The sequence below is a fragment of the Dipodomys spectabilis genome, unplaced genomic scaffold, assembly GCF_019054845.1.
Source record: "Dipodomys spectabilis isolate Male_0828 unplaced genomic scaffold, ASM1905484v1 ptg000365l, whole genome shotgun sequence".
Classification (NCBI taxonomy): Eukaryota; Metazoa; Chordata; class Mammalia; order Rodentia; family Heteromyidae; genus Dipodomys; species Dipodomys spectabilis.
This window is the reverse complement of record NW_024871042.1, coordinates 12,590,286-12,616,228: the sequence shown is the minus strand read 5'-3', so window position 1 is coordinate 12,616,228 and position 25,943 is coordinate 12,590,286. Positions and strand designations below refer to the sequence as shown.

General features: G+C 35.8%; 1 protein-coding gene across 10 annotated transcripts in view; it reads right to left on the bottom strand.

The window, feature by feature from the left end:
* Clasp2 (cytoplasmic linker associated protein 2) overlaps window positions 1-25,943 on the bottom strand; it is a 209,233-nt gene that overhangs the window by 73,617 nt on the left and 109,673 nt on the right. For all 10 annotated transcript variants that reach the window (XM_042666378.1, XM_042666383.1, XM_042666381.1 and 7 more), the window contains 7 exons: window positions 25,398-25,468; window positions 24,128-24,187; window positions 20,893-20,970; window positions 20,254-20,421; window positions 17,907-17,962; window positions 17,195-17,368; window positions 4,888-4,989 (listed from right to left, as the gene is read on the bottom strand). In XM_042666378.1, the coding sequence (XP_042522312.1) occupies window positions 4,888-4,989; window positions 17,195-17,368; window positions 17,907-17,962; window positions 20,254-20,421; window positions 20,893-20,970; window positions 24,128-24,187; window positions 25,398-25,468 (709 nt within the window). The remainder of the gene's footprint in view (window positions 1-4,887; window positions 4,990-17,194; window positions 17,369-17,906; window positions 17,963-20,253; window positions 20,422-20,892; window positions 20,971-24,127; window positions 24,188-25,397; window positions 25,469-25,943) is intronic.

The window sequence follows — 25,943 nt, the reverse complement described above, 5'->3', positions numbered from 1 at the left end:
AAAAGGAACAGTGATAACAGGGCAAGGAATGGGTAAGCAGACTTTGGTCAACAGATCTGCTCTTTCCTTAGCGAAAAGTGACTTTTCAGTTCTAGCCAGTTATAATACTGACTAGATCTTGGGATTTTTAAAACTAGAAGTTTTATTTACCTGATTCTTTTTTCTTCTTTAGTATAGTATGTTCTGAACACAGTGTCTTGCACTTGTTAGGGAGATGTTTTACCAACCATGTAATACTTGTCCACTCAAACTTCCCGATTTTTTATTATATTGTGCTGGCCAAATGATACATGACTTGAGTAGTGGAGGCGTTCTATGGGGTTACTGATCTATTAAAGGTCACAACCTTTGATAGTTGTTCTTGGCATGATCTTGCTTAGTATAGTTTATGATCTTGCCTAACTCTTAAATTTTATCAGCATACAAAATAAAGCTTATCTTTCATTGGTGAAAGCAATACTGCAAAACAAAGTAGTTTTCCCAGTGAAATTAACAATTTACCAAATGAGCAGAAGGAATTCTGAATCATTGTAGAGCAATTACACAAGTCTACTTAAAAATGACTGATCATTTGAATGTTCCATGATGTTGCAGGTCAAGAATCTTCAAGTCTGGTTTCTTTTTGTTACAACCTTAGGGACAGTTGAGGCACCTTCTTTCTCCATGCAGTATCTACTAAACATACACACCACAACATCCAAACACCCAACATGCCACAAACTCACAATGCAAGATAGGCCAATGGAATATTTCATGGGAAAAGTTGCAACAATATAAAAAAATAAGGAACAAACTGAGCAATACAATATTTGGTAATTTTTTAAAAATCAATATAAATTTGTGGAAGTGGAGGTGCTGATAGGAGAGACTGGAGAATTCTTTGGAAAGTGGTTCTATTCAGCAGACAGGAAACACAAAGTTTAGAAACACATCAATTGTACTTTTATTTTTCCCCCTGGTCGTGGGGCTTGAACTCTGGAGGCTTGGGTACTGTCTCTGCACTCTTCAGCTCAAGGTGAGCGCTCTACCGCTTGAGCCACAGTGCCACTTCCCGTTTTCTAGTGGTTTATTGGAGATAAGAGTCTCATGGACTTTCCTACCTGGGCTGGCTTTGAACTGTGATCCTCAGATCTCAGCATTCTGAGTAGCTAGGATTACAGGTGTGAGCCACCAGCACCCAGCTATCAATTGCATTTTCTATGCTAGATTTATTGAAGTTATTAAAAACCACACAAGCTTTCTTTCTAGATATTTAAGTTCATGCCCATTTCTATGAAATAAAATTGGTTTTAATCACTACCCTCTCCTTCTCTAATACCTTCTGATTCCTACCAAGACTGTGATAATTCTGGTGCCTATAGTCTATTTGGAATTCTTTATACTTGGAAGAAAATACCAAGACTCTTTTTCCAGTAAAGAACCACCAAGGCTAATTATTTCCTTTAGGAAACCACAGAGTTGATGAAAGGGGCCTGGTATACCCAGGAAGTACTATGTTTACAGAAAACATCCTAACTGCTAAGCTTGAAATTGTATATCTACTTTTCTCTGTGAGCTACCATTTTATACAGTTTGAGGCACTTTCAAACATTACCAAAGGTATTGGGTTTTTTTTTTTTTTTGAATGTTCGTCTTATCTATAGGGTTGATTCAGACAATTAAAACAATTCATGCTTTTGGCAATATAATAAACACATACCAAAACAAACAAACAAACAAAAACCCTGAAAGGTTTTGCTTCAATATGATTACAGAATAATGGGATTACAGAACATTATTTAAGAATTTCTGCTGAATAGAACCCAGTTTTGGTAATGGATATAGGTGATCAGACAGAGATGCACACATAAAGTCTATAGATTCTTACCACCAATGGTATTAGCAGATTGTGATCCTGAACAAGTGTAAAGGCAGAGTTAGGGTAAGGGTTATAATCCATGAAGAGGGAAAGAGCAGTTTTTAAATGGAATGGCAGGTGAAAATAAAAAATCCTTAGTCAGTTCTTAGCAAAACAAAACAAATACCTAACACCAAAATAAAAGCAAATTTAAAAAACTCCTACAGCATAGACGTCTGTAACAAAAGTAGTATACTTAGTAGTTTTCACAGCTGAAAAACAGAAATCACTCATGTACAAAGCAGATGAAATGAAATTGCAAAAATAAATATAATTCTTCAGCTTTTCTATTAGTGCTAGTCCAAATATTACATGTTTTTTATTTAAAAAAATTAGTTGACAACTAGATGTAGGAACAATGGTAACATAGCTGAAGAAAAATAAATGAAAAAGCTACAAATTTCATCTCTCTTAAGATTAACAGATGAAAGATGAGGTGAGAGAAGGGGAGACAAAGTTCACCACAGGCTTTACAATCATCTGTACACAACCAGTGGGAAACAACAAAAAAGGGACAATTCTTTCATGAGTATAAATCTACAAGTTTCTCCATAGGTCTGTTTTCATTTATTTTGGTTAGCCATTAGAACACACCTGCTTTGATCCAAGAGTTATTATTATTCTAAATGATGATAAAAACAACACGGAAAGACCATGCAATCCCTTATGAATTACTTTACAACAAAGTGAAGATGGAAACCACGGTGATATTTCTGTACAAATATGTTATAAAAGAAACTTGCATACAAAGTATTTATCTTTTTCACAAAAGATTTTGAAATGCAGAATGTTATTACTCAAGCAAGCAAGCAAACAAACAAAAGCTTTCTAATGTGATGATTTTAACCTAAGTAATTTATTTTTTATTTATTTTTTTAACCTAAGTAATTTATAGGGGAAAGACTTCTGATCTTCAAGGTCCTACTAGATCTAAAAAGCCATATCATTGTGTTCTCATACTTTTGAGGATTTGGAGTATTGTGGATCAAGTTTCAAAGTAAAAATCAAATGCAAAGTTACTGCTCTATTTTCTAATGAAGTGATCTAAGTTACAATATGTATGAAAAGGCAGATTCTTAAGTAATATTTAAAAACAGGAAAAAAAATTCCCAGTTTTGGAAACATTCTTCTTAGAATGTTCTAAGCTCAACCTTAGTTATTACTTTAGAAGACCACTAATACCTCACAATTATGTTTTATCTTTAGACCCTAAACATGGACAGTTTCTGGTTTTCTTTAGTTTCCCATGCTTTAAATACCCTAACTTCATCATTATCTATTTTTCTTTCTCTCATGAAGAAGGTACAGAAATATACAAAAGCAGTGTAAAACTGAGTTGACATATGATTAATATTCATAACTAGGACAATTTTAGCTAGCTCTGTATAGAGTGCTTACTCTGGGCCAAGTATGCTTCAAGTGTATTAAAGATACAACAATATTCAGTCCTATGACGTAGATGCTATTTTCCTTTACATTCTATAGGAAAGTATGCACAAATACAGTTACTTTACAAGGGCAAGGATTCCATTCTGGGCAGTATGGCTTGAGAGTCTATGGTTTAAATCAATATTTCTTAAAGTTTCTACAACACAAATCACTTGATGGTCCTGTTAAAGATCAGTGTTACTGATTTGTAATGGTAGATGGGATTCTGCATTTCTAACTGGAATCCAGGGGATGCAGACGCTGGTTTTGTAATACATATGGAAGAGTGAGGCTCCCAACTACTAGGCTAATGCTAATACACAGACTAATGTACTCTAAAAATCATTCCAAAACACATAGACTTGGGAAAGAATGTAATAGTATGTACTCTTGATTGCCTGAAAGAAAAGCCCTTGCCTACCAGATACTTATCATTCTTCCTAATTGTAAGTAATCTCCAAGTGGAAAATCAACTTTAGTGGGTATTTCTGCTTATTTTTAGGGATACTATTGAGTGTTCCTATTAGTACTCTGAGAAAAGGAGAAACTTTGAGGCAAGATGAGGGTGGGTAATTAGCATTCTGTTCTCTTTAAGGCTCACTCTTGCCCTTTGATGCCGAGATCCAAGAAATTAAGACTTTAAAAAAAGCAGACAGGATACCCACAAAGTCAGTTAAATCTATTTTTTCCCCAAATAATCAATTATATATAGGATAATTTCCACAACTATTTCCCTAGAAAAATTCCTGATTATAGAGTAATGCTAATAAAAATCTCTTAGTAAAAAATTAAATGGGAACAAATAGTTTAAAGTTAATAATGCCAAAAATGTATGTGTTATCAGTCTGGTACATATAGAAATACAGTTCATTTTATCTACACCTAAAGTTGTGCTAATGTTTAATTAGGGTTCTTATTAGGAACTCAGCTTTCAATAATACAGCAAAAATATAAATCTTAAATTTAAATGGAACACAGAAGAATTGGTCATTAAAAAAATAAAGTTGATTTTTGCTCATTACAAGTGTGTCTGTAAAAATATTAACTAAACATAAAATGTTCTAATATATTTTGGGGAGAATAAGAAGATACCAGTTTACGGTTTTTCAGTTGCATTAGTAAGGTGCAACCAGATTCTGATGGCAATTATTTTGCCTGTAAAAGACAAAATTTTCCACATTTGCAAGTTTCTGAGTATAATGTGAAAATCTTAATGCTAAAAATTGTGTTATTTAAAAGTATGTCCATGCAAAAGTTGGATAGTAGATGAGGTTTTTCTTTCTAAGTGATAGATACCAATGATGTGGCCCTAATAACATAAAGACAAGACAACACCCACTCAAAAAATTCCGAAACATGCACAACAACTGACTCAAAACATTGAAAAAAAAAATACCTTCATTTTTTTCAGGTGATGAAGAACCTAAAGTACAGAACAAGAACTCAGTATGTGGCTTGCCTTTTGTCAAATTAGCTTTGATTTATCCACTGGCCAATTTCCCAATATGGTAATACACAAGTAACACTCTTATCCTAACAGACCAATAATAAATAGTACATACGCTGAGACTGAGACACCATTTTTGTTCGGCTTCTTCCTCTAGAATCTGTCTTGGCATTTCCCATACCAGCAAGTGGTGCTGAAAGCTTTGCTCTCACCCGGCCTGAGGAATAAAGTATGATGTAATTAAGAACAATTTTTAATAATAATATTTAGCATTAAGAGGAAAACTCACTGTCTTCAAATACTATTACCTTTTCTAATAGTGTAACCTTTATATTTCTCTTAACAGGTTAGAACTACATAGATTTTCTTTTTTTTTTTTAGACAGTTTCATTCAGACTGATTTTAAACTTCCGATCTCAGTTTCTAAGATATGCCAGCAAGCCCAGACCCGTGGTTTTTCATGTGTTATATTGCTTCTCCTCCTCCCCCAGCATCTTTGTTAGTGTTAGGGTTTGAACTTAGGGCTTTGTGCTTGCTAAGTAGGCACTGCTGAACAATGTCCCCATCTCTTTTATTGTGCTAGTTACTTTTGAGATATTATTCACCCATTTAAGGGGTTCTGTGGTAGCTGGGATACTCAGCTATTGATTAAGGAACATACCAGCATACTCAGTCATTGGTTAAGGGCCTTGCAAACTTTTCTGCCCAGCCTGGTCCTGAACTACTACACTTCTGTCCTCTGCCTTTTAGGTATAAGTCATCAGCATCCATTTGTTGTATTGTTTTTTGTTTTAACATGCTGTACTACAAACTAACTTCCTGTCAAGGGGAAGAATAAAGCAAAGCTAGGTTTCCATTCTTAATTTACAAGTTAGTAATTACAATTTCTAGGAAATTTAGATTATTCTCAAGTCCATTTTATAGTTTTAAATATAAAGCTAATCTTAGAAACAACAACTCAATCATTTTTATTGAAAATGTACCTTTAAAGGAAATGGCAGGAAATACTGGAAAAATGTTATATATATATATATATATGCATATGTATACATATATATAAAACATATATAAATATACATATACATATATATATGTGTGTGTGTGTGTCACACACACTTTATTTTGTGCTAGTCGTAGGCTTGAACTCAGGACTTGTGTGCTGTCCCTGGGCTATTTAGTTCAAAGATAGTGCTCTACCACTTAAGCCACAGCTCCATTTCTGTTTTTTTGGTGGTTAATTGGAGGTGAGTGTCTCAGGGACTTTCTTATGCAGGCTGACTTTCAATCAAGATCCTCAGGTCTCAGTCTCCTGAGTAGACTACACAAGCCACCAGCACCCAGCAAAATGCTTATTAATCTTTTTACATCAGATAACAGATATATATATATATATATATATATATATATATATATATATATATGGATTATGGATAGCCTTTAATCCTTTCCTTTCTGAGCCAATTCCATTTAGAAAACGAATAAAAGAAATACTTATCATATGAGCCAGCCTTTTTCTCAGTATATTTATTTTCTTCTTTTTGGCTGTATTACTTTTTCCCCTACCACTTCCTCATCGCTTTCTATAAAATCAGGCCACAAATATCCTCCCTCCCTTTCCATCTGAAATTCTTAAACCAAATGGAATAAGTTTATTTCAGGACTTCAGGAAGTTACTATAGTAAAAACAAGTGGTAAAAAAATACATATTAGCTGGGCACTAGTGACATACTACCATAATCCCAGCTACTCAGGAAGTAAGATTGAAGGAGCACAGTTTGAAGCCAGCCCAGGCAGTAAAGTCTGTGAGACTTATCTCACAATTAACCACTAAAAATCTGTATGTAGAGCTGTGGTTCAAGTCTTGAGCTCAGGGAAAGCACCCAGGCCCTGGGTTCAAGCTTCATGACCAAAAAAAATGAGAAAAAAGAAAGCATATTATTACCAGGTACTTTGATGTTCTCATGTAGTAGCATCAAAGAATCAGAACCAATACCAAATGTACCAGAAAGGAAGGGCTCAGAATCCCTCTTAATGAAATTGTACGAAGTGAATGGAATGTAAAAAATCCTGGCTAGACAGATATGACTATATGAACTAGGGAAAAATATAGTGGAGTATGGATAAATTTAAAATTAATCAACTGGTGAGGGAAGAAAGTGATATTCAGAATTAAGAATAAAATATAAATAAGCAGCAAAATTGGAAGGGTCCTAGCATTCCACCAACTTCAAGGACCATAAGGAGCCTACAGTTTTAGGTCTTTTACAAAGTCTGTTTTAAGTAGGATATAATGCCCTCAAAAAGTAGTAACTAAAAAGAAGAGATCAAATTACTATAAGCTGCCATTAGGTGCCACAGTGTCAGAAATCATGTTTTTATAGATACTTCAGCTTAATTGTAAAGTTTAGAATCAATACAATTTAGTAAATGTGAGACCATAAAAAGTTAAGCCTAATTAGTTCTGGACATAAGAAAATGTCATCTATGAAAAAGTCAGTAGAGAAATAATGTGTTTCAAGTTGAGGCTCTCCTAAGTCTGGGGCAGAATAAATATAAAATTCACTTTGAACAAGGGAACCCATTTTCTAGTTACTGATTTTAAAATAAAAGATACATTTCAAAGAACACTATAAAGCTTTTAAACTCCAAAGCTATGACACATGCTCCTGCAAAATAAAAACGAATCATCATTAACTAAAAACCCAAAACCCAAAACAATTTTAACATCATTAATGGAATAGATGAAATCAAGTATTAATTCTATGATAGTATTAAATGTGTTAAACATGTTTTTCTGGAGTGAGATGATCCAATATAAAAAGCAGAACTGAAGAATGAAGAATTAAAAAAAAATCCATACATAACTAAGACAATCAAATGTAGAACTGGCAAATTATGAAGATTTGCAAATAAATTAGCCTGTTTTAGTTTTAATATTTAATTCCTATGAAGGAAGAAAGTAATGTAGAAGTATTTATATTACTAACAAATGTATATTTCTTACCATCTTCAGATGCTGTTCCTAAATAAGAGAAATAAAACAGTGTTTCAACAAATTCTGCCAATGCTGCTACCTCATGCCCCCGGCCCGAGAGTAAAATGAAAAATTGAAAACAAAACAGCTACTTTTCAGTGTAACAGAATTTAACTGTGTAAGTTAATTTTGAGATAATCTGATTCACAGGGCACACAAAAAGTGAAACTAAACAACTAAAATAGTAACATTCTAATGAATTTTTACTTCTTTCCCTGGTTGAAATGGTGAGAGAAAATGGAGAAATTAATCACTCAAGAAATACAACACTAATTACTCTTCTGTACAAATGAAGTTTTCTTTTTCGGGGGGGGGGGGGGGGGGGGAGCGCAGCACTGTGGTTTGAACTGAGGACCTCTTGCTTGCTAGGTAGGTGTTCTACCACTGAGCTATGCCTCTAGCACTATTTTTAAGAAGGAACTTTTTTTTTGGGGGGGGGGGATGTCAGTCATGGGGTTTGAACTCTAAGCCTGGGTGCTTTCCCTCAGCTCTTCAGCTCAAGGCTAGTGTTCTACCACTTAGGCCACAGTGCCACTTCTGGTTTTCTAGTGGTTTATTGAAGATAAGAGTCTCAAGGACTTTCCTGCCCGTGCTGGCTTTGAACTGTGATCCTCAGATCTCAGCCTCCTGAGTAGCTAGGATTGAGCCACCAACACCTGGCAAGAAGGAACTTTTCTGTTCCAGCAGATCTCAATCTGCAATTCTCCCATCCTTAGTCTGTTGTCAAGCAGCTAGGAGTATAGGTATGAAACATCAGTACCCATTCCCGAGTAAATGAGAATAAAGTGGAAATAATTTTTATGTGTATATTCAAAATGTAGACCATAAAAGGATGAGGAGAAAACAAGTAAAAAAGTACGGAAATTTAATCCAGGATCTAGACCTCATTTACCCAGTCTTTTCATCAAGCTATATATGCACTTAAAGAATTATCAATCTGATTAAACAGGTTTTTACTTAATATTTGTGTAAATTCCCTAAGATGTTAGTGAAATCTACCAACAATGATCAAGAACAAATGTTAACTCCTTAATAAAGGGAATAATATGCATGCCTTCATGTGTAGTTTTGAAAATACATGATTGAACATTAGGGGAAGTAATACTTCAGGTGACAGAGGTGACTTCTCACATTAGTTGATATTCCTCACCCAAATAAGAAAATATTTTAATCAGAAAGTGATAAAAAAACTTTTTCTAGAGAATGTAGGAAATTAGAGTGATAGAAGGGATATCAAGGGTATGATATACAGAACGCATCTGTTGATGAGTGTCATTTCATTCACACTTTTTTATGAAACACTTTGATCATATAATAGAGAGATTAATATAACTGATATACATGTACTCAACTCAAGATTAAATAATGTCCCATTTCATTAAAGTGGAAGATGTAGACATCACTCTAAGAACTCATAGATAATTGACAGCGGGTTTCACTTTTAAATAGATCTCATTAAGTGACTTTATAGGCTTATTTCTAGATAACTCTGTGGAATCTGACAGACTGAAGAGAAAGTACAGATAACGTGCTGCTAGAATCAGACCAAGGATTGCTATTGAAGCAAGGGACTAAAATATCATTTGAATTTGTCAAATGTCATTTGTTCCTTTACATCAGAATTAGTAAACTAAAGTGTTGGATCAAATGACTTAGGTGATTTTTTTTCCATTTTTCTGAGTAAAATATTGTAGACAGAACAAAAAATTAAGCGTATTCAGAGAAATATTTCTAAATAGGTCATGCAGAATGTTTAAGGCAACTGATTATATTACAGCAAAAAGAAAGGTACTATTTGAGTAAATAAAGCAATACAAAAATGGCTACACATTGGGGCTGGGAAGGTGGCTCAGTGGTAGAGCGCTTGCCTTGCATGCATGAGGCCCTAGGTTCGATTCCCCAGCACCACATAAGCAAAAAGAAAAAAAAGCTGGAATTGGTGCTGTGGTTCAAGTGGTAGAGCGCTAGCCTTGAGCTGAAGAGCTGAGGGACAGCATCCCCCAGAGTTCAGGCCCCAGGACCAGACCCAAAAAAGAAAAACAAACAAACAAACAAAAAATGGCCACACCTAAACCCAAAATTCAACCTGAGAATCATGCAGCCATTATCACATTAAGAATCTTGGTAAATAAGTAGCATATTTCCTAAATTTTAGAGAAAAATTGACAAGGACCTAAGAGCTATAAATGTGTAGTATAATTATAAAAAGAAGGTCTTACCATCCATCTTGTCAGAAGTATCCTCTTTGATGAAAGAGCAAGCAGAGAACAGAGGAAAACTTAGTATATTAGAAAAATGATTTTATAATCCGTAAAAAACTTCCTTTAAAGACAGAGTTCGTTGCACAAATGTTTACTGCCTTATTGCTTATCCACCCCATTATTTCTTTGTATTTTCAGGCCAAATAACCTCAACCATCTATGGATGAACTTAACAGTTCCCTTCCTTGATATCTCTACTTGGTAGAGCAAATTATACAACCATGTAATCATGCATCCTGGTATCTGACATTACTAAAGATCTGACTACCCAATTTGGGTATCCTTTTGTCCTCATAAATCTCAGCCATGAGTACAACTGCCTCTAAGTACTATCTTACATAAGTTCCCAAATGCATAGGTGGCTGTGGGAAGTTCAAGAATGTTTCCTCTCTTGTATTCCCTCAATGTTTATTCTTAAAAACCTCTTGGCACATGATCCTAGACCGACTCCTCAGACAGAAGGTGAAAACTGCCTTCAAACCTGTCCCTACAAATATTGTATTCAGAACCTACCACCCTCTTAAATGCCTCCTCTCCTTTTTCAGGGAAACTAGTATATCCAAGTCCCCCTGACTTCCATGGGAACTTTGCCATGAAATCTTTCATTCTTGTATTTCTTTCTTCTTGTACCAACTTATTAGTATACAAACACATTTAATTTGAACAATTTTTTAAAAAGTACAGATAATTCCTTCAGTGCTTTTTTAGTGTGTGTATGTCGGTCATGGGGCTTGAACTCTGGGCCTGGGCACTGTCCCTGAGCTCTTCAGCTCAAGGCGAGTGCTCTACTATTTGAGCCACAGCACCACTTCTGATTTTCAGGTGGTTAATTGGAGGTAAGAGTCTCATGGACTTTCCTGCCCGGGCTGGCTTTGAACCACGATCCTCAGATTTCAGCCTACTGAGTAGCTAGGATTACAGGTATGAGCTGCCAGCATCCAGCCCTTCAGTATTCTTTCACCACTTTCCTGTACTACCTTCTTCCATCCTATCTCTCCTTTTTGTGGTATTAGGATTTGAATGCAAGGCCTAAAGCTTGTTAAGCAAGAGCTCTATCACTTTAGTCCCAGTCGCTGCCCATTTCTTCCATCCCCACTTTTTTTTTTTGGTTGGAGATGAGGGCTTGGTATCTGAGATTTGCTTTTGTTCATTGGCTGGTGTTCTATGACTTGAGTCATGCCTACAAGCCCCCTTTTGTTACTTTTGATATACGGTTTCTCACTCTCTCACCTTTATGTTCAGCCAGATTAGACTGTGATTTTCCTATTATGCTTCCCACATTGCTGGGATGATAGGAGTAAACCTCCACACCTGTATTTTTATTAGTTGATAGGGACTTAAGCACTTTTTGCTTAGGTGGGCCTCAAACAATCCTCCTGATCTCTGCTTTCTATGTAGTGATGTATGTAATGTAGTTTGTATGTAATACAAACTCATGTTTGTATTCCAAATACAATTATTAATGCCTTCTTTCTTCACTCCTTTCTTGACCATCAAGCACACCACACAGATTACAGATTCTCCTCCTACCTTCTTCAATAAACTGAAATTCAATTTCAACCCATATGACTTTACTGAAATGATTTGGTTTCTTTTCCATTCAATTGTAAGTTTATGAGAATATTCATAAATATGCATATATATTAAAGTTTCCTTCACATGAATTTCTGCCTATTTCATATCACATCAATCTTCTCTTCATAGTTGAAAGTAAATTTCAAAATATTCATGATAACCTTTACTGACAAATAATTTAGTAGCTTTAGGGGAACAAAAATCAGTAGCAATTGAAGAATATATAATATTTAATACTGACAGCGCTCACTCCTGATTTCTATACCACTGTACTATGTACTGAATACTTCCAGTGTGAGGTCTCAAATAGACTTCAAACTCAACTGAACTTTAGCTTTGCAATTTTAGTTCAGAAGCACACAAAATACTACTTTTGAACTGTTTTATGTCCAGTCATGATAAATAAGGATGAAAGTTGAAGGAAAAAGGTTTACAGGTCATAAGTATATAAGAAGGTTATTACAGCCAGGTGCCATGGCTCATGCCTGTAACCCTAGCTACTCAGAAAGCTGAGATCTAAGGATCCTGGTTCAAAGCCAGCCTGGGCAGAAAAGTCGGTGAGACTCTTATCTCCAATAAGAAAACCAGAAGTGGCTCTGTGGCTCAAGTGATAGAGCGCTAGCCTTGAGCTGAAGAGCTGAGGGACAACGCCCAGGCTCAGAGTTCAAGCCCCACAGCCAACAATAACAACAAAAAAGAACATTATTACATAATAGGATGAATGCAGGACAGTGAAGTGGGTTTAAAGTAGAAAGGGAGAGAGTAAGGAACAGGAGCATCTTTTATCTACTTTCTAGAAAGAGTAATAAGCCAGCAGCAGCTGACTGTCCCTGCAATTGAACTAAGGTCAGATGAAGAAAAAGGAAAGGATATCAAGATGCATTGTACTCACAAACCAACATGTTGAACTGAAACCCTTTTGTACAACTACTTAAAGACAGTGAACAAATACTAAGAAATAGAAAAGTGCTATCTTTCCTACTCTAATAAAACAAATAAGTAAATTATAAATTAAACAAACAAAGCAAATTAAATCAATCTCATAACACTAGAGTTTATAAAAAAAACAGCTGCAAATTATCTTTCAAGTTCACATTAAAATTATATTATTATATTTATTGGAGATTGAGTTATGTTTAGTATACAACTCAATGTTTTCAATATAGTCATATACTCTCACTACTAACTTCAGAATATTTTCATCACTCCACAAGGTATCTTGTATCTATTAGCAACCTCTCCTTATTTTCTGCCAGTCAAATATACTTAGTGATTTTGTGAATTTGGCTACTCTAGTCTCTTCATAGAACTGAAAACATAGTTCTTTATGACTTCATTATGAATTCAAAGTTGTTGATACTTAGAAATATATATATACATGTATATATATATATATATATATATATATATATATGTATACACACATTTCCTTAACATAAATTAATGACTTCCTCATTCCTCATACACCAAGCTATTTCTTCATTAAGATAAAGGGTAAATTTCAAACACATGTTATCTTTGCTAACAAAGTATTCAGTAAAAGACTACAAAAACAACAAAAAAGTAGGAATGCATAGTTTAATATTGCACCTATTGCCTGGATTTTATGGTATGCATTTTTATGACTAAAATTCCATTCCATTCCATGAGTAAATCTCACTTGACCATTCACCAGTTGTTGAACAAATGAGTTGTTCCCCCTTTCTTGGCTGTTATGAATTCTGTTGCTATGAACATTCACATACACATTTTTGTAAGAACCTGTTTTTCTATTTCTCATGGATGTATCTAGACTAGAACTGCTAAGTCCTTTGGTAATTATATGTTAAGCCTTTGAGAGACTGTCACATTATTTCAAAGCGGCTGCATCATTGTATATAACTATCAGCATTATGTAAGGGTTTTCTGCATCCTACACAGCAGTTGTTATTTGTAGGTGTCCCAAAGGGTATTTATTAAGTTGTATCTTACTGTGGTTTTGATTTATATTTCCGTAATGACTTACAATTCCGGTACTTTCATGTACTTGCTGGCAATCTTTATAATTTCAATAGAGAGAAGTAAAATTTTTTTCTATTTTTAAAAGATAATCTTTCACAACTGAGTTCCAAGAGTTATTATCCCCAGTAGGACATGCTGTAATCAGATATTAGTGACAAATATTTTCTTATTCTGCATGCTATATTGTATGTGCGTGTGTGTGTGTGTGTGTGTGTATGTCCAACTGCACACATACTCTGCTTCTGGAACTTGAACTCAGAGCCTTTTGCTCTTGCTGGGCTTTTCTGTTCAAGACTGAATTTCTACCACTTAAGTTACACCTCCATTTTCAGCGTTTTGTTGGTTAACTGAAGATTATCTTATATCTGTTTGCCCAGGCAGGCTCTGAACTGTTATTTCAGATCTCAATTACCTGAGTAGTGAAATGTGTGCCATTGGTACCTAGCTGTATGGATTTTCTCTGCCTTCTTGATAGTGTCTTTGGAGCAGAAAGGTTTTACATTTAAATAAAGTCTTACTAACTTTTATTTGGTGAATTATTGTAAGTAAGATCTAAGAAACCACTGTCCAATCTCAGGTTATGAAGATTTTAGCTGTTTTCTTCTGAATGTGATAGTATTATTCTTACAGTTAGATATTTGATTAATGTTGAGTTTGAGAGGCAGGAGTCTAAATTGATTTTTTTTGTATCTACTTGTTCTAATAATATTTGCTGAAAAGACATCTGACCACTGAATGTCTTAGCCCTATGTTGACTTTTAATTTTATTACATTGGTTGATAAGTCTATCCTAATACCAGTACCTTAGCTATGCTTTCTGTTGCTCTGCAGTAAGTCCTGAAATTGGGAGGTATGAATCCTGCTATTTGGTTTTATTTATTTATTTATTTATTTATGTTGGTCATGGGGCTAGAACTCTGGTCCTGGGCGCTGTCCCTCAGCTCTGAATTCAGCTGAAGGCTAGCTCTCTACCACCTGAGCCTCAGTGCCACTTCCAGCTTTTTCTGCTTATGTGGTGTTGAGGAATCTAACCCAGGGCCTCATGCATGCAAGGCAAGCATTCTACCACTGAGCCATTTTCCCAGCCCTATTCGATTTTATTTTTGAAGATTATTTCAACTATTCTGAGTCCCCTGCATTTCCACAAGAATTTCTGAATTAGTTTGTCTATTTCTATAAAAAGGTACCTGAACTGGAATTTAATTTTTATATTAATCTTTCATCTTAATATTAATTTTTAAAACCCATAACTCTAGGATGTCTATTTATTTAGGTCTTAATTTCCTTTTAACGACGTAATGTAGTTTTCAGTGTACAACTCTTTCATATTTCTTTTGCAAACAGACATAACTTTACCTCTTCCTTTCCAGTCTGGATACTTTTGATTTGTTCCTCTTGCATAACTGCCTTGGCTAAAAGCTCTATAAAAATGCTGAATAGAAAAGGAGAAAGCATGGGGCTGGGAAGGTGGCTCAGTGGTAGAGTGCTTGCCTTGCATGCATGAGGCCCTGGGTTCGATTCCTCAGCACCACTTAAGAAAAAAGAAAAAAGCCAGAAGTGGCACTGTGGCTCAAGTGGTAGAGCGCTAGCCTTGAGCTGAAGAGCTGAGGGACAGCGCCCAGGCCCAGAGTTCAGGCCCCACGACCGGACCCCTCCCCCCCCCCAAAAAAAGGAGAAAGCAGACAACTTTGACTTGTTATTAATGTAAGGGAAACTATGTCTTCTTTTTTCTGTTCAGTGTAGTACTGAATTTTTCCAGTATGCTCTTTATTTAGTTGAGATAGTTCCCATCTATTCTTAGTTTATTGGCCATTTTTTTAAACACAAAGGGATGTTGTATTTCATTTAATGCTTTTTAAATAAATGATCATGTGGTTTTTACCCTATATTTTATTAATATGGTATACTATGTTGAGTTATTTTCATCTATGAAAGTAACATGACATTTCTGGCAATGTAATTCTTGTAAATTCTAAAATGTTTTCTGAAAATTTAAAAGCACTAATCAGCCTGCTATTAAAATCTTTGTATACTGAGGAATCGAACCCAGGGCCTCATGCATGCAAGTGGCTCAGTGGTAGAGAGCTTGCCTTGCATGCATGAGGTCCTGGGTTCCATTCCTCAGCACTACATAAGAAAATATACTTTTACACAAAGTAATGAACTCATCACACATTGTTTGATAGGCTGTATCATGAAAACACAACTTTCTAATGTTTACATAGTATATATAAGGATATATCATATTCTAGTCAATTTCTTATACATAAAGATGGATTTGAAAAACAGCTGGTATTTGAACATTATTTTTATTTATTGATATAATTGCCTAAACACTAGATTATTGATGAAAAACTATTAACATTTATGCATTTAGGCATTACTAACTTGCCACTCAGGAAAAAATATGTCTCATGATTAATTCACATCAGCATTGTTTAATAAGGCCTTATTTACCACATTCTAATCAATAATGGGCACTAATCTTTTACATTTACAAATCTTTTGATTTGGCTGTTTCAGTACAACTAAGGTTTAATATTTGTTCTGCTATGTACTGTTGATTCATATGTATTTTTATTGATATATGTAGATTTTTCTATAAAAATAGGCTCATCTGTTTCTCATAGATTTGACATTTTAGCTTTTTTTAAAATAGTATATGGCAAAAACTTGCTCTTAGTTGTCATCTGCATGATTTCACATTTAAGACTTTTCTTTGTAGGTTCTTTGCTTTTATGTTTAGAAATTCTGCAACCTGAGATTAGATAAAGACTTACCTACTTTGTTTTCACCAGGTTGTTTTATGGTTTTGCTGACATCAGAAATATATTTTTATACATATGTAATAAAGTTACAACTTAATCTTAAACCAAATTGTGAAATATGCACCTAAACATCATGTATTGAATCTATTATTTCCTTACAATTCTGAGTTGTGCCAATTTTATCACATAGTAAAATCTCCATGTTTTTTGCAATTGAGTTCTAATGATGTGTTGCTCAGTGTTCCACCAGTGCTGCCCAAGAGAAACAAAAATGGAGCATGGAACGGTTAATCAGTAAGTATAGCCAACTTCTAGCTTTTAAATTTAGGGATATCAAAACAGAATAGAAACAAATTCGGAATGGCTTTTGGAATATATGTTTAACCTTTGATAAAAGCGACATAGAAAAAAATGAACAGTTCTTCCACATGCCCACAGGCTTTATCCCAAAGGTTTTCAGTTCATGGGAACTGAAGTAGGAGAAAGAATACAGAGAAGCTGGTTACAAAGCAAATTACTTCCTAATTCCCTTAGTAATCAGTGGCTGGATGTGGCAGACCTGCAGTGCTAAAATAAAACTCTATGAACGAGCACGTTTCTTTGATCAAGATGAAGAAGAGGACAAGGGGAAAAGTGGAGGCAAAGCAGTTCAGATACCTCAGAACTGTACCCTAGTACAAAATAACATATAACTTATCCTTAATAGGAAAGAATGGAATATAAACAATTACATTGAGACCAAGGAGAGAAGATGATAATATTCTCAATAGTTAGTTGTCTTACCTAGAGACGCATAGGATCCTGGATTCAGGGCTCCTGCACCTAACCGACCACTTCGCACAGACTGTCCAGCTGCATGATGTGCCTTGGCACCAGCAGCAGCATTCACATCAATGTCACTTCGGGAACGCTGCAGGCTTCCTGGAAGGGAACTGGCTTTGCTGCTGCCCACTGATACTACAGAAGACAAAGGTAATCTATCATTTAAATCACTGAAAACAACATGAAACATGTACAAACTTGAAGTTAGCAGGAACAAACATGAAATTCATGATGACATATATGGGCAGTGAAGAAGCAGTGTCCAGACAGACAAATACTTAAAGTCTAGAGTGCCTCAGCTTCCATCTTGACAGAATTAAGTTTCTTGGGAAAATTTCAATATTTCTTCATCTCCCTCTCTCATAAAATAGATGATACATATGAGTTAAGAATATGAAGTACAGTATTTATAATATAAATATGACAGCAGTTTTGTCATTTACTAACAGAAAATTACAAAAGTCCAGAAGAGAAATTAATGGTACCTTTGCCTTCTTAGGCCATGCAAGAAATTAAAGTTCTGCAATTCAACTTTACAGTCTTAAAAAGTTTCAATATACTAGGAGTCATGATATATTAATAGATTGTGAAATCCACCTTGGTGGGTCATGACCAGCATTTTAAAGAAACACAACAGAAAAGAGACTGCACCAGAAACAAAAGAGGCAATTACCTCTTCCAGCCACAGTTGAAGGGTTGGCTGTAGACCATTTGGAAGAAAAAGGGCGACTGAAAAGTAAAAAGAAATGTTGTTAGTAAGACTTAATTTATAACTCACTTGATTACTAATACTGAAATACTACTTTCTGAAAAGTTTAGAAACTTCTAAACTTCCTTTTTAAAATTACTATTCTTAACCATATGTCATCAAATATCAATAGTGTCACTACTAGCTATAAAGTAAAAACAAAATAATTGGCTATGACCAAAGACAGGAGAGCTGTAAAGAAAGAACTGGTTACTTTTATTCCCTCTGAATCTTAGTTTACATCATGGTGCATTCCTGAGAACTCAGTACTAGCACTATCACCTACTTGTACCCTAAGGTATTTTACTTTTAAGAGAAAAGTGACTATTATAGCACCATAGGCAGCTCAGCACTCCCAAAGCTTTGCATGTAAGTCACAATGGCTGTGGCCATTATAGTTATGATATAGAAGCTATACACACACCTCTCATGTAATACTACTGTACCCTGTGGATGGGATAGCAAAACAAGACTAAGAGCTGTTGCTGAGAATAACAGGTACAATTACAGAATGTTAGCAAGATATTTCTGCTCATCTCAAAGAACCCATCATCTCTCTGAACATTTTTTGATTATTTATCTTTAGTTACTATAGTAGTCTATAGACCATGAATAAACAAAATATTTAGTATATAACAGGATCCAAAGGTGGGAGATCAAATAAGCAAGAACCTCAAATAGGTTAATGCAAGAAGATAGAAAAATATTGTTATTTTTGACTTTTTTGTTAGGGCTTACTAGCGAACTCAACAAATTTGACATCTTGTTGCCTTAGTTTCCTGAGTGCTAGGAGATATGTGCCACCACACCCAGTTCAGAAAGATATTCTTTTTTTTTCAGAAAGATATTCTTTAAGTTAGATTATTACCTTTATTCTTTTATTTTTTAGTGATGTCAGGGATTGAAGCCAGGACCATGCATATGCTAGGTAAGTACTCTACTACTGAGCTTCAAACTGTTGCCAAAGCAACCAGCAATCTTTGGAGCTTACAAACAGGAAAATATTAACTATTATAGAAAGATAAACTGACATTCTGTAAAATGTCTTCCCTAGAAAATCTGTAGATTCCTGGCACAGGGCAAGAGTCTATGAAGTCCATGTAAATAGTCACTTTTCTCTTTTAAGTAGACATAGCACCACTGTTCAGAAACAGAAAAGGCTTAAGAAATCTTTGCAATCTCATAAGTCTAGTAAGATAGAAAGCAGGTTACTACTGCCAAAGCAGTGAAGATCTAAAACAGTTAAAATCTTTAAGAAAATAGTTACAGAAAAGTTAGATATGAGATCATTTTGCCTCCTATAGGGACTTCCAGATTCTTTCCACCCTTTTTTTCCCCCCCATTTCTGTTTTTGGTGTTACCATGGTTTGAGAACAGGTCTTCCTACTTGTTTTTTTTTTTTTTTGGGTCCAGTCGTGGGGCCTGAACTCTGGGCCTGGGCGCTGTCCTTCAGCTCTTCAGCTCAAGGCTAGCACTCTACCACTTGAGTCATAGCGCCACTTTCGGGTTTTTTCTTTTTGCTTATGAGATGCTGAGGAATTGAACCCAGGGCCTCAGGCATGCAAGGCAAGCGCTCTACCACTGAGCCAACTTCCCAGCCTTTCCTACTTGTTAAGCAAACATTCTACCCCTTAAGCAATGCCCTCCAGCTGTCAGGAGTTCTTAAGCTATACAAAAGGATAGAAAGAAAAGCATGGAATTTTTATACTGAAGAGGACTTTTAAGTCCTTATTATAATTCCCTTATGATAATGTCCTGAAAGTGGCCTTTTTTTTTGGGGGGGGGGGGAGGGGGGTTGGTCATGAGTCTTGAACTCTGGGCCTGGGTGCTGTCCACTTGAGCATTTCAGCTCAAGGCCAGTGCTCTACCATTTAAGCCACAGCGCCACTTCTGGTTTTCTGGTGGTTAATTGGAGATAAAGAGTCTCATAGACATTCCTGCCCGGGCTGGCTTTGAACCACAATCCTCAGATCTCAGCCTCTCCAGGAGCTAGAATTACAGAAGTGCGCCACCAGCACACAGCACATTAACTTTTTTAAGGTATTAAAAGTGCATATAAATTAGTGCTTCCCAGGCCATCATAGTTATGAATATATAGAAACAAAATATGAATAATTAGAAGTTTATAATAATAGCATATAGTACAACCCTTGAGACGCCAGACCAAAGAAACTAAACATAATCAAGCCATCATTTTTCAGAGTACTGACCATCCAACTTAGGAGAATGGGAAAGAGGGATAGATCAGTCATTATTATGTAAATAACCTTACTTTAGACTTTCTTGTGAACTAGATGAAGACCTGTCTGATTGTGGTAGAGATGCTACACTGCCAGAGCTCTTCAGGTAAGTTTGAAGACTTTTCTGATAAGACGGCTCAAGAGAATTATATAATGTTTCAGCTTCACCAGGAAAGTGGTTTCTAAGACCCATATATGTCCTGCAAAAGAAAGAATAGCACATAAGTAAGAGCTTTATGTGATTAGACTTTAACAGCAAAATGTGTGAAGATAAACTCATAGGTTTTTACTGTATCTACAATATGCTAAATGAAAACTTTCTAAATTGAGTAAGTTTCAGTGGAAAGACTGTAGACCTTTGGAAAAAGCAGAGTAGCTCAAAACCTGGCTGTGCCACTTATAGTTTATACAGAATTGAGTAAAACTACCACTACAGATAAACCAGCTTTGCAGGATCAGAAAGTGAAGAGACTATGTTGGAATAAGAAAACTAAAAAAAAAAAAAAAAACCTCACAAATGACAAGGCAGTTTTGGAGAAAAATCAACCTCAATTTTGCTGAAGAGCTAAACACTAATCACTGCTAGAACACATGGGACATGTATGGTGTTTTCATTCACCCAAGGGAGTAAAGTTTGTCTGAACTTTCACAAAAATAAACTACAGACTTACTTTCTTGCCTCCACTCTGGCCTCAGCATCAGCATCATGAATTCCCTTCTTAATTGTTTCAACCAAGACAGCTGCATGTCTATAAAATAAAAATTTGGATTCATATGTGAATCTATGTAGTTAATTACAAATACTTCCTAACACATTACACATCCATCACAAAGGATGGGAAAGTCCAAAAGATTAGTGAAAATAAGATTATAGGATCCCTCCCTTCTTCCTTCTTTCTGAAATGGGGTCTTACTCTTTTAAGTCCAAGCCAGCAACATTGCTGGAATTACAAACATGCACTATCACACCTCAGCTCAAGATTGTGGTATTTTCTAAAAACTTGCCCTAAATATTTCATTCACATAAGGTTTCCTTTTGATAATTATCAGTCTGAAATAATTATTTCTTACAGAAGCCAGATAATACGAGAATATATAGTACCTAAATCTAAATTTTAATGACTTAGGAAGAAAAAGAACCTGAGTGGTTCCTCACTAATTCACCACTGCAAAAAAAAAAAAAAATGTTAAAAGTATAATCTATAGCTGGGCACCAGTGTGTCATGTCTGTAATCCTAGCTACTCAGGAGGCTGAGATCTGAGGATCACAGTTCAAAGCCAGCCCAGACAGTAAAGTCCATGGGACTTTTTTTTTTTTTGGGGGGGGGGGGGCCTGGTTGTGGGGCCTGAACTCTGGGCCTGGGCGCTGTCCCTCAGCTCTTCAGCTCAAGGCTAGCACTCTACCACTTGAGCCACAGCGCCACTTCTGGCTTTTTTTTTCCTTTTTGCTTATATGGTGCTGAGGAATCGAACCCAGGGCTTCAGGCATGCAAGGCAAGCGCTCTACCACTGAGCCACCTTCCCAGCCCAGTTCTTGGGACTTTATCTCCAATTAACCACCAGAAAACCAGAAGTGGTGCTGTGGCTCAAGTGGTAGAGCACTAGCTTAAGCTGAAGAGCTCAGTGATAGTGCCAAGGCTCAGAGATCAAGACTAACCAAAAAAAGAAGGAAAAAAAAAGACAACAAAAAACGTATATCTATTAAACTTAGGGCACTTAAGATGCAAAGACTGTGGTTTACTACTAGCCTCAGCAATAAAGTTTGCAAGACACTATCTTGAAAAATCTCTCCCCCACAAAAAAGGGGTGAAAGTGTATGCTAAAATGGTATAGCATCAGCCTAGCAAGCATGAAGACTTGAGTTCAAAAATCTCAAAATACTGCACAAGAAAATAAAAGAAAAAGAAAGTAAGTGTGATCTGCTATGATCTGACTAAGTTGAATAGTAGCTGCCACAAAAGAACTAAAAGAGCACTTAGAATTATTTCATTCCTACTTTACTTATTTATCTTATTTAATTTTTAATTTTTTTTGTGTCTGGGCTGGTGCTTGAAATCAGGGCCTTGTGGTCTTGTGTGACCTCTGCACAAGGCTGTCACACTAGTATTTGAGACAGACACACATCCATTTCTGGCTTTTTGGTAGTTGACAAGACATAAGAGTCGCAGAGAATTGTTTGCCCAGGCTAGCTTTGTATCTCAATCCTCCTATCCCAGCCTCTTGAATAGCTAGGATTACAGTTGTAAACCACTGGTGCCCATCTTCATTTTTACTTTAAATAATAGATTTTACTTTTAAACAGTTAGTGTAAGGCCAAGTGCAGTGGCTCATGCCTGTAATCTTAGCTACTTAGGAGGTTGAGATCCAAAAGGTCAATAATTCAAAGCCATTCCGAACAGAAAAGTCCTTGAGATTCCCTCTTCAAAATTACCAGCAAAAAAAGCACATCTGGAGACTGGCTCAAATGGCAGAGTACCAGCTGAGTAAGCAAGCTGAGCAAGTATGAGGTCCTGAGTTCAAATGCCTATATCTGGGGGGGGGGGGGGGGGGGGAGACACGACACGGTGAGGAGGAGGAGTGAAGACATTGAAGAATTTCCATTAAAAAGAGAGACTCATGGGGCTGGGAAGGTGGCTCAGTGGTAGAGCGCTTGCCTTGCATGCCTGAGGCCCTGGGTTCGATTCCTCGGCACCACATAAGCAAAAAGAAAAAAGCCGGAAGTGGCGCTGTGGCTCAAGTGGTACAGTGCTAGCCTTGAGCTGAAGAGCTGAGGGACAGTGCCCAGGCCGAGAGTTCAGGCCCCACGACCGGACCCCCCCCCAAAAAAATAAATAAATAAAAATAAAAAGAGAGACTCAGCAATGAATGTACTTAAAGAGAAGTTATTGCTGAAGCTTTAAGGTTCAAAGTAATAAGAAATATAGCTGTGCAAATAGCCAGTGACCAAAAAGCTGTCCTCATATAGTATCCAGTATATTACTTTAGCATTGATACCTAACAGCTGATGTGAGGAAATTTTATAAATGATTCCTTTATCTCCCACTTCCTCTTTTTTCTCTTTCCCTTTTGCCTCAATCTCACTCCTTTTTTGCTGTACTAGGAATTGAACACCTGCCAAGTGTCCCATCACTTGTCACAACCCCAGTCCTTTCTGGTTTTTAGTTTTTCAGATAGGGCCTTGCTAACAGGGACTGACTTGAACTAGTTCCTCCTATCTTCATTTCCTGAGTAGAGAGGATTATATACATGTTCCAACATTCTTAGTCTCTATTTTTAAAAGTATCTCCTTCCTCTAAAAGGAAGTTCCTTGCTTCTCTCTACGTGAAATCATATATTAAATGATAAATTTTAGCTTAAGAAACCAATTAAACAGGATTAAAGATACACTGCTTCCATTTTTGGCCACTTCATCTTAGAGGATCTTGTTTTTTTTGGGGGGGAGGGGGGGCTGTCCTAGGATTTGAACTCTGGGCCTGGATGCTGTCCCTTAGTTTCTTTTGCTCAGGCTAGAGCTCTATCACTTGAGTCACAGTGCCACTTCTGGATTTTTTGAGCAGTTTACTGGAGATAAGAGTCTCATAGACTTTCCTGCCCGGGCTGGCTTTATTTTGATAGTCAGATCTCTGCCTCCTGAGTAGCTAAGATTACAGGTGTGAGCCACAAGCACCCAGCTTAGAGGATCTTATATGACCCATTCTACTCAAGGAATTCTTATCTACCTTACTAAGAAGAAAATCAGACTAGCTACATCTAAAAGCGTAAGAGGAGCACAGACTCAAGGTAAGGCAGAACAAAAAGCCTATAGGCAAAATGAGAAACAATGCAAAACCAAAGCCTCAGCTTCTAAAGAACTGGCTAACAATAAGGAGGGGAGTGAGGTGGGAGTAGGAGAGGTGCCGTGCATACCTTTCTAAGGAATGAGTCTGCCATTCTTGTAACAACAGATCTAAAAATTCAAAGGAACGCCTGAAAGATAAAAGTTAACTTATAATTAAATTTTGCATCAAGCAACTCATCAATACATTCCTTTATAATTTTGTATGGCATGGTTTCTAGATATTTAATTAAAGAGTATCTTATTTTAACATCCAACTTTTTCAGTACTAGTTTAAAGAACTAGCTAGTTTAAAGATTTCCCCATAAATTTAACTTTAAAATGTTTATTAAATATAAAATTTAACAAATTCCACTCACACTAGCCACTGAAGACACATAATGATAACCAAAGACATGAAATGACAAAATAAACCTTTTTGTTCTACATTTTGTTTCCTTAAATATTAAGATATATGATTTTTAAAAAGCAAGTTTGTAAAAAAAAAAAAAGCAAGTTTGTATATGTTTTCTCATAAGCCCTCTAATTTTCAACTCCAGGTGTTTCTTCCTTGGATCACTGCTTTGTTTTCTTTACTAACATCTTTTATGCACCTGTCCTTAAATAGTTGCTCATCTGGTGGAGCCAATCTTACCTTGTACCTGGCTCTATCTGATGTAATTCTTACATCTAATCCTTATCTCCAGCACTGTTTCTTTGCTTTAGCTAAGTTTTAGCCAGCTCATAAACATGTCCACATAGGCAATGACTATCAAGCCCAATTTACAAAAGATAAATTAATTTTTGCCTTCTCCAATCTACTCTTTTAGTACATATCATACATATTAGGAAATAATAACAGGAAAAGTTAGGAAATAATAACAGGAAAAGTTAACTGTGCTCAAAGTGATAAAGCTGGGATACCAATGCTGGGGCTTTGATTCCAATGTTAATAATCAAAAGCACTTGATACCATACCTCTAGTCATCAAGTTTCATTTCCACAAATGAAAAATGGATTTTGATTTTATTAACTAATATCTCCTTCAACCATCAATATAGCTGTATTTCAAACTTTGCCTTCTTCAAATTTTTTTTGACAGAAGGAGGAACAGTACTGGAGTTCAACTCAGAACTTTGTATTTGCCAGGCAGATACTCGTCCTCTCAAGCCATGCCTCCAGCTCTCTGCCTTTCTCTTACATGAATTATAACAACTCCCACTAAAACCAGTGCTTTTCACTATACTATGGATTTTCTGCAAGGCAACTTTAAGAATTAGTTAACATTAACTCTTATACTAAATAAGAATGAAACATTATGCAATGTGAAAGTTACATTAAAAATTAATTTTCAAAGCTCACCTCCTCACTGGAACTGATTTTGATGTGCAGTTGCTTGTTATTAAAGGAATAAGCCTAGGTACATGAGTATGCTGAAAAAGATGTTTCAGAAAAGGATGAAAAATACTGTGCACTTCATGTAGTCCTTTCTTCTGTGTGCCTTACATTCAAGTACTTAACTATGTTATGACAAAACAAAAACTTTAAGTCAGATTTCAAATTAAAGTAACAGTAATCATGTTACAGTTTCAAAAGGACAGCTGAGGATAAAGTAATATACTACAAAGACAAATGAATTGCGAAACTGGAAATAACTGTTAGGTGAGTATCATTTATGGAAAAAGGAGCATTAAGAGGAACCTGACATGAATTCATGTTTTCTAAACTACCTTTGTTACTGCTGGTAGGAAATAATAATTGTATGTTATCAAAACAGAGAACCAGAGTGAGTCAATATTCTTAACTATTGAGAATACAGTTTGAAATGGTGATTCTAATAGAATTTTCATTCTGGCTAAATCATATCTACTACAATTCAAATACAAGTTCAATAGATACAAACTTGTA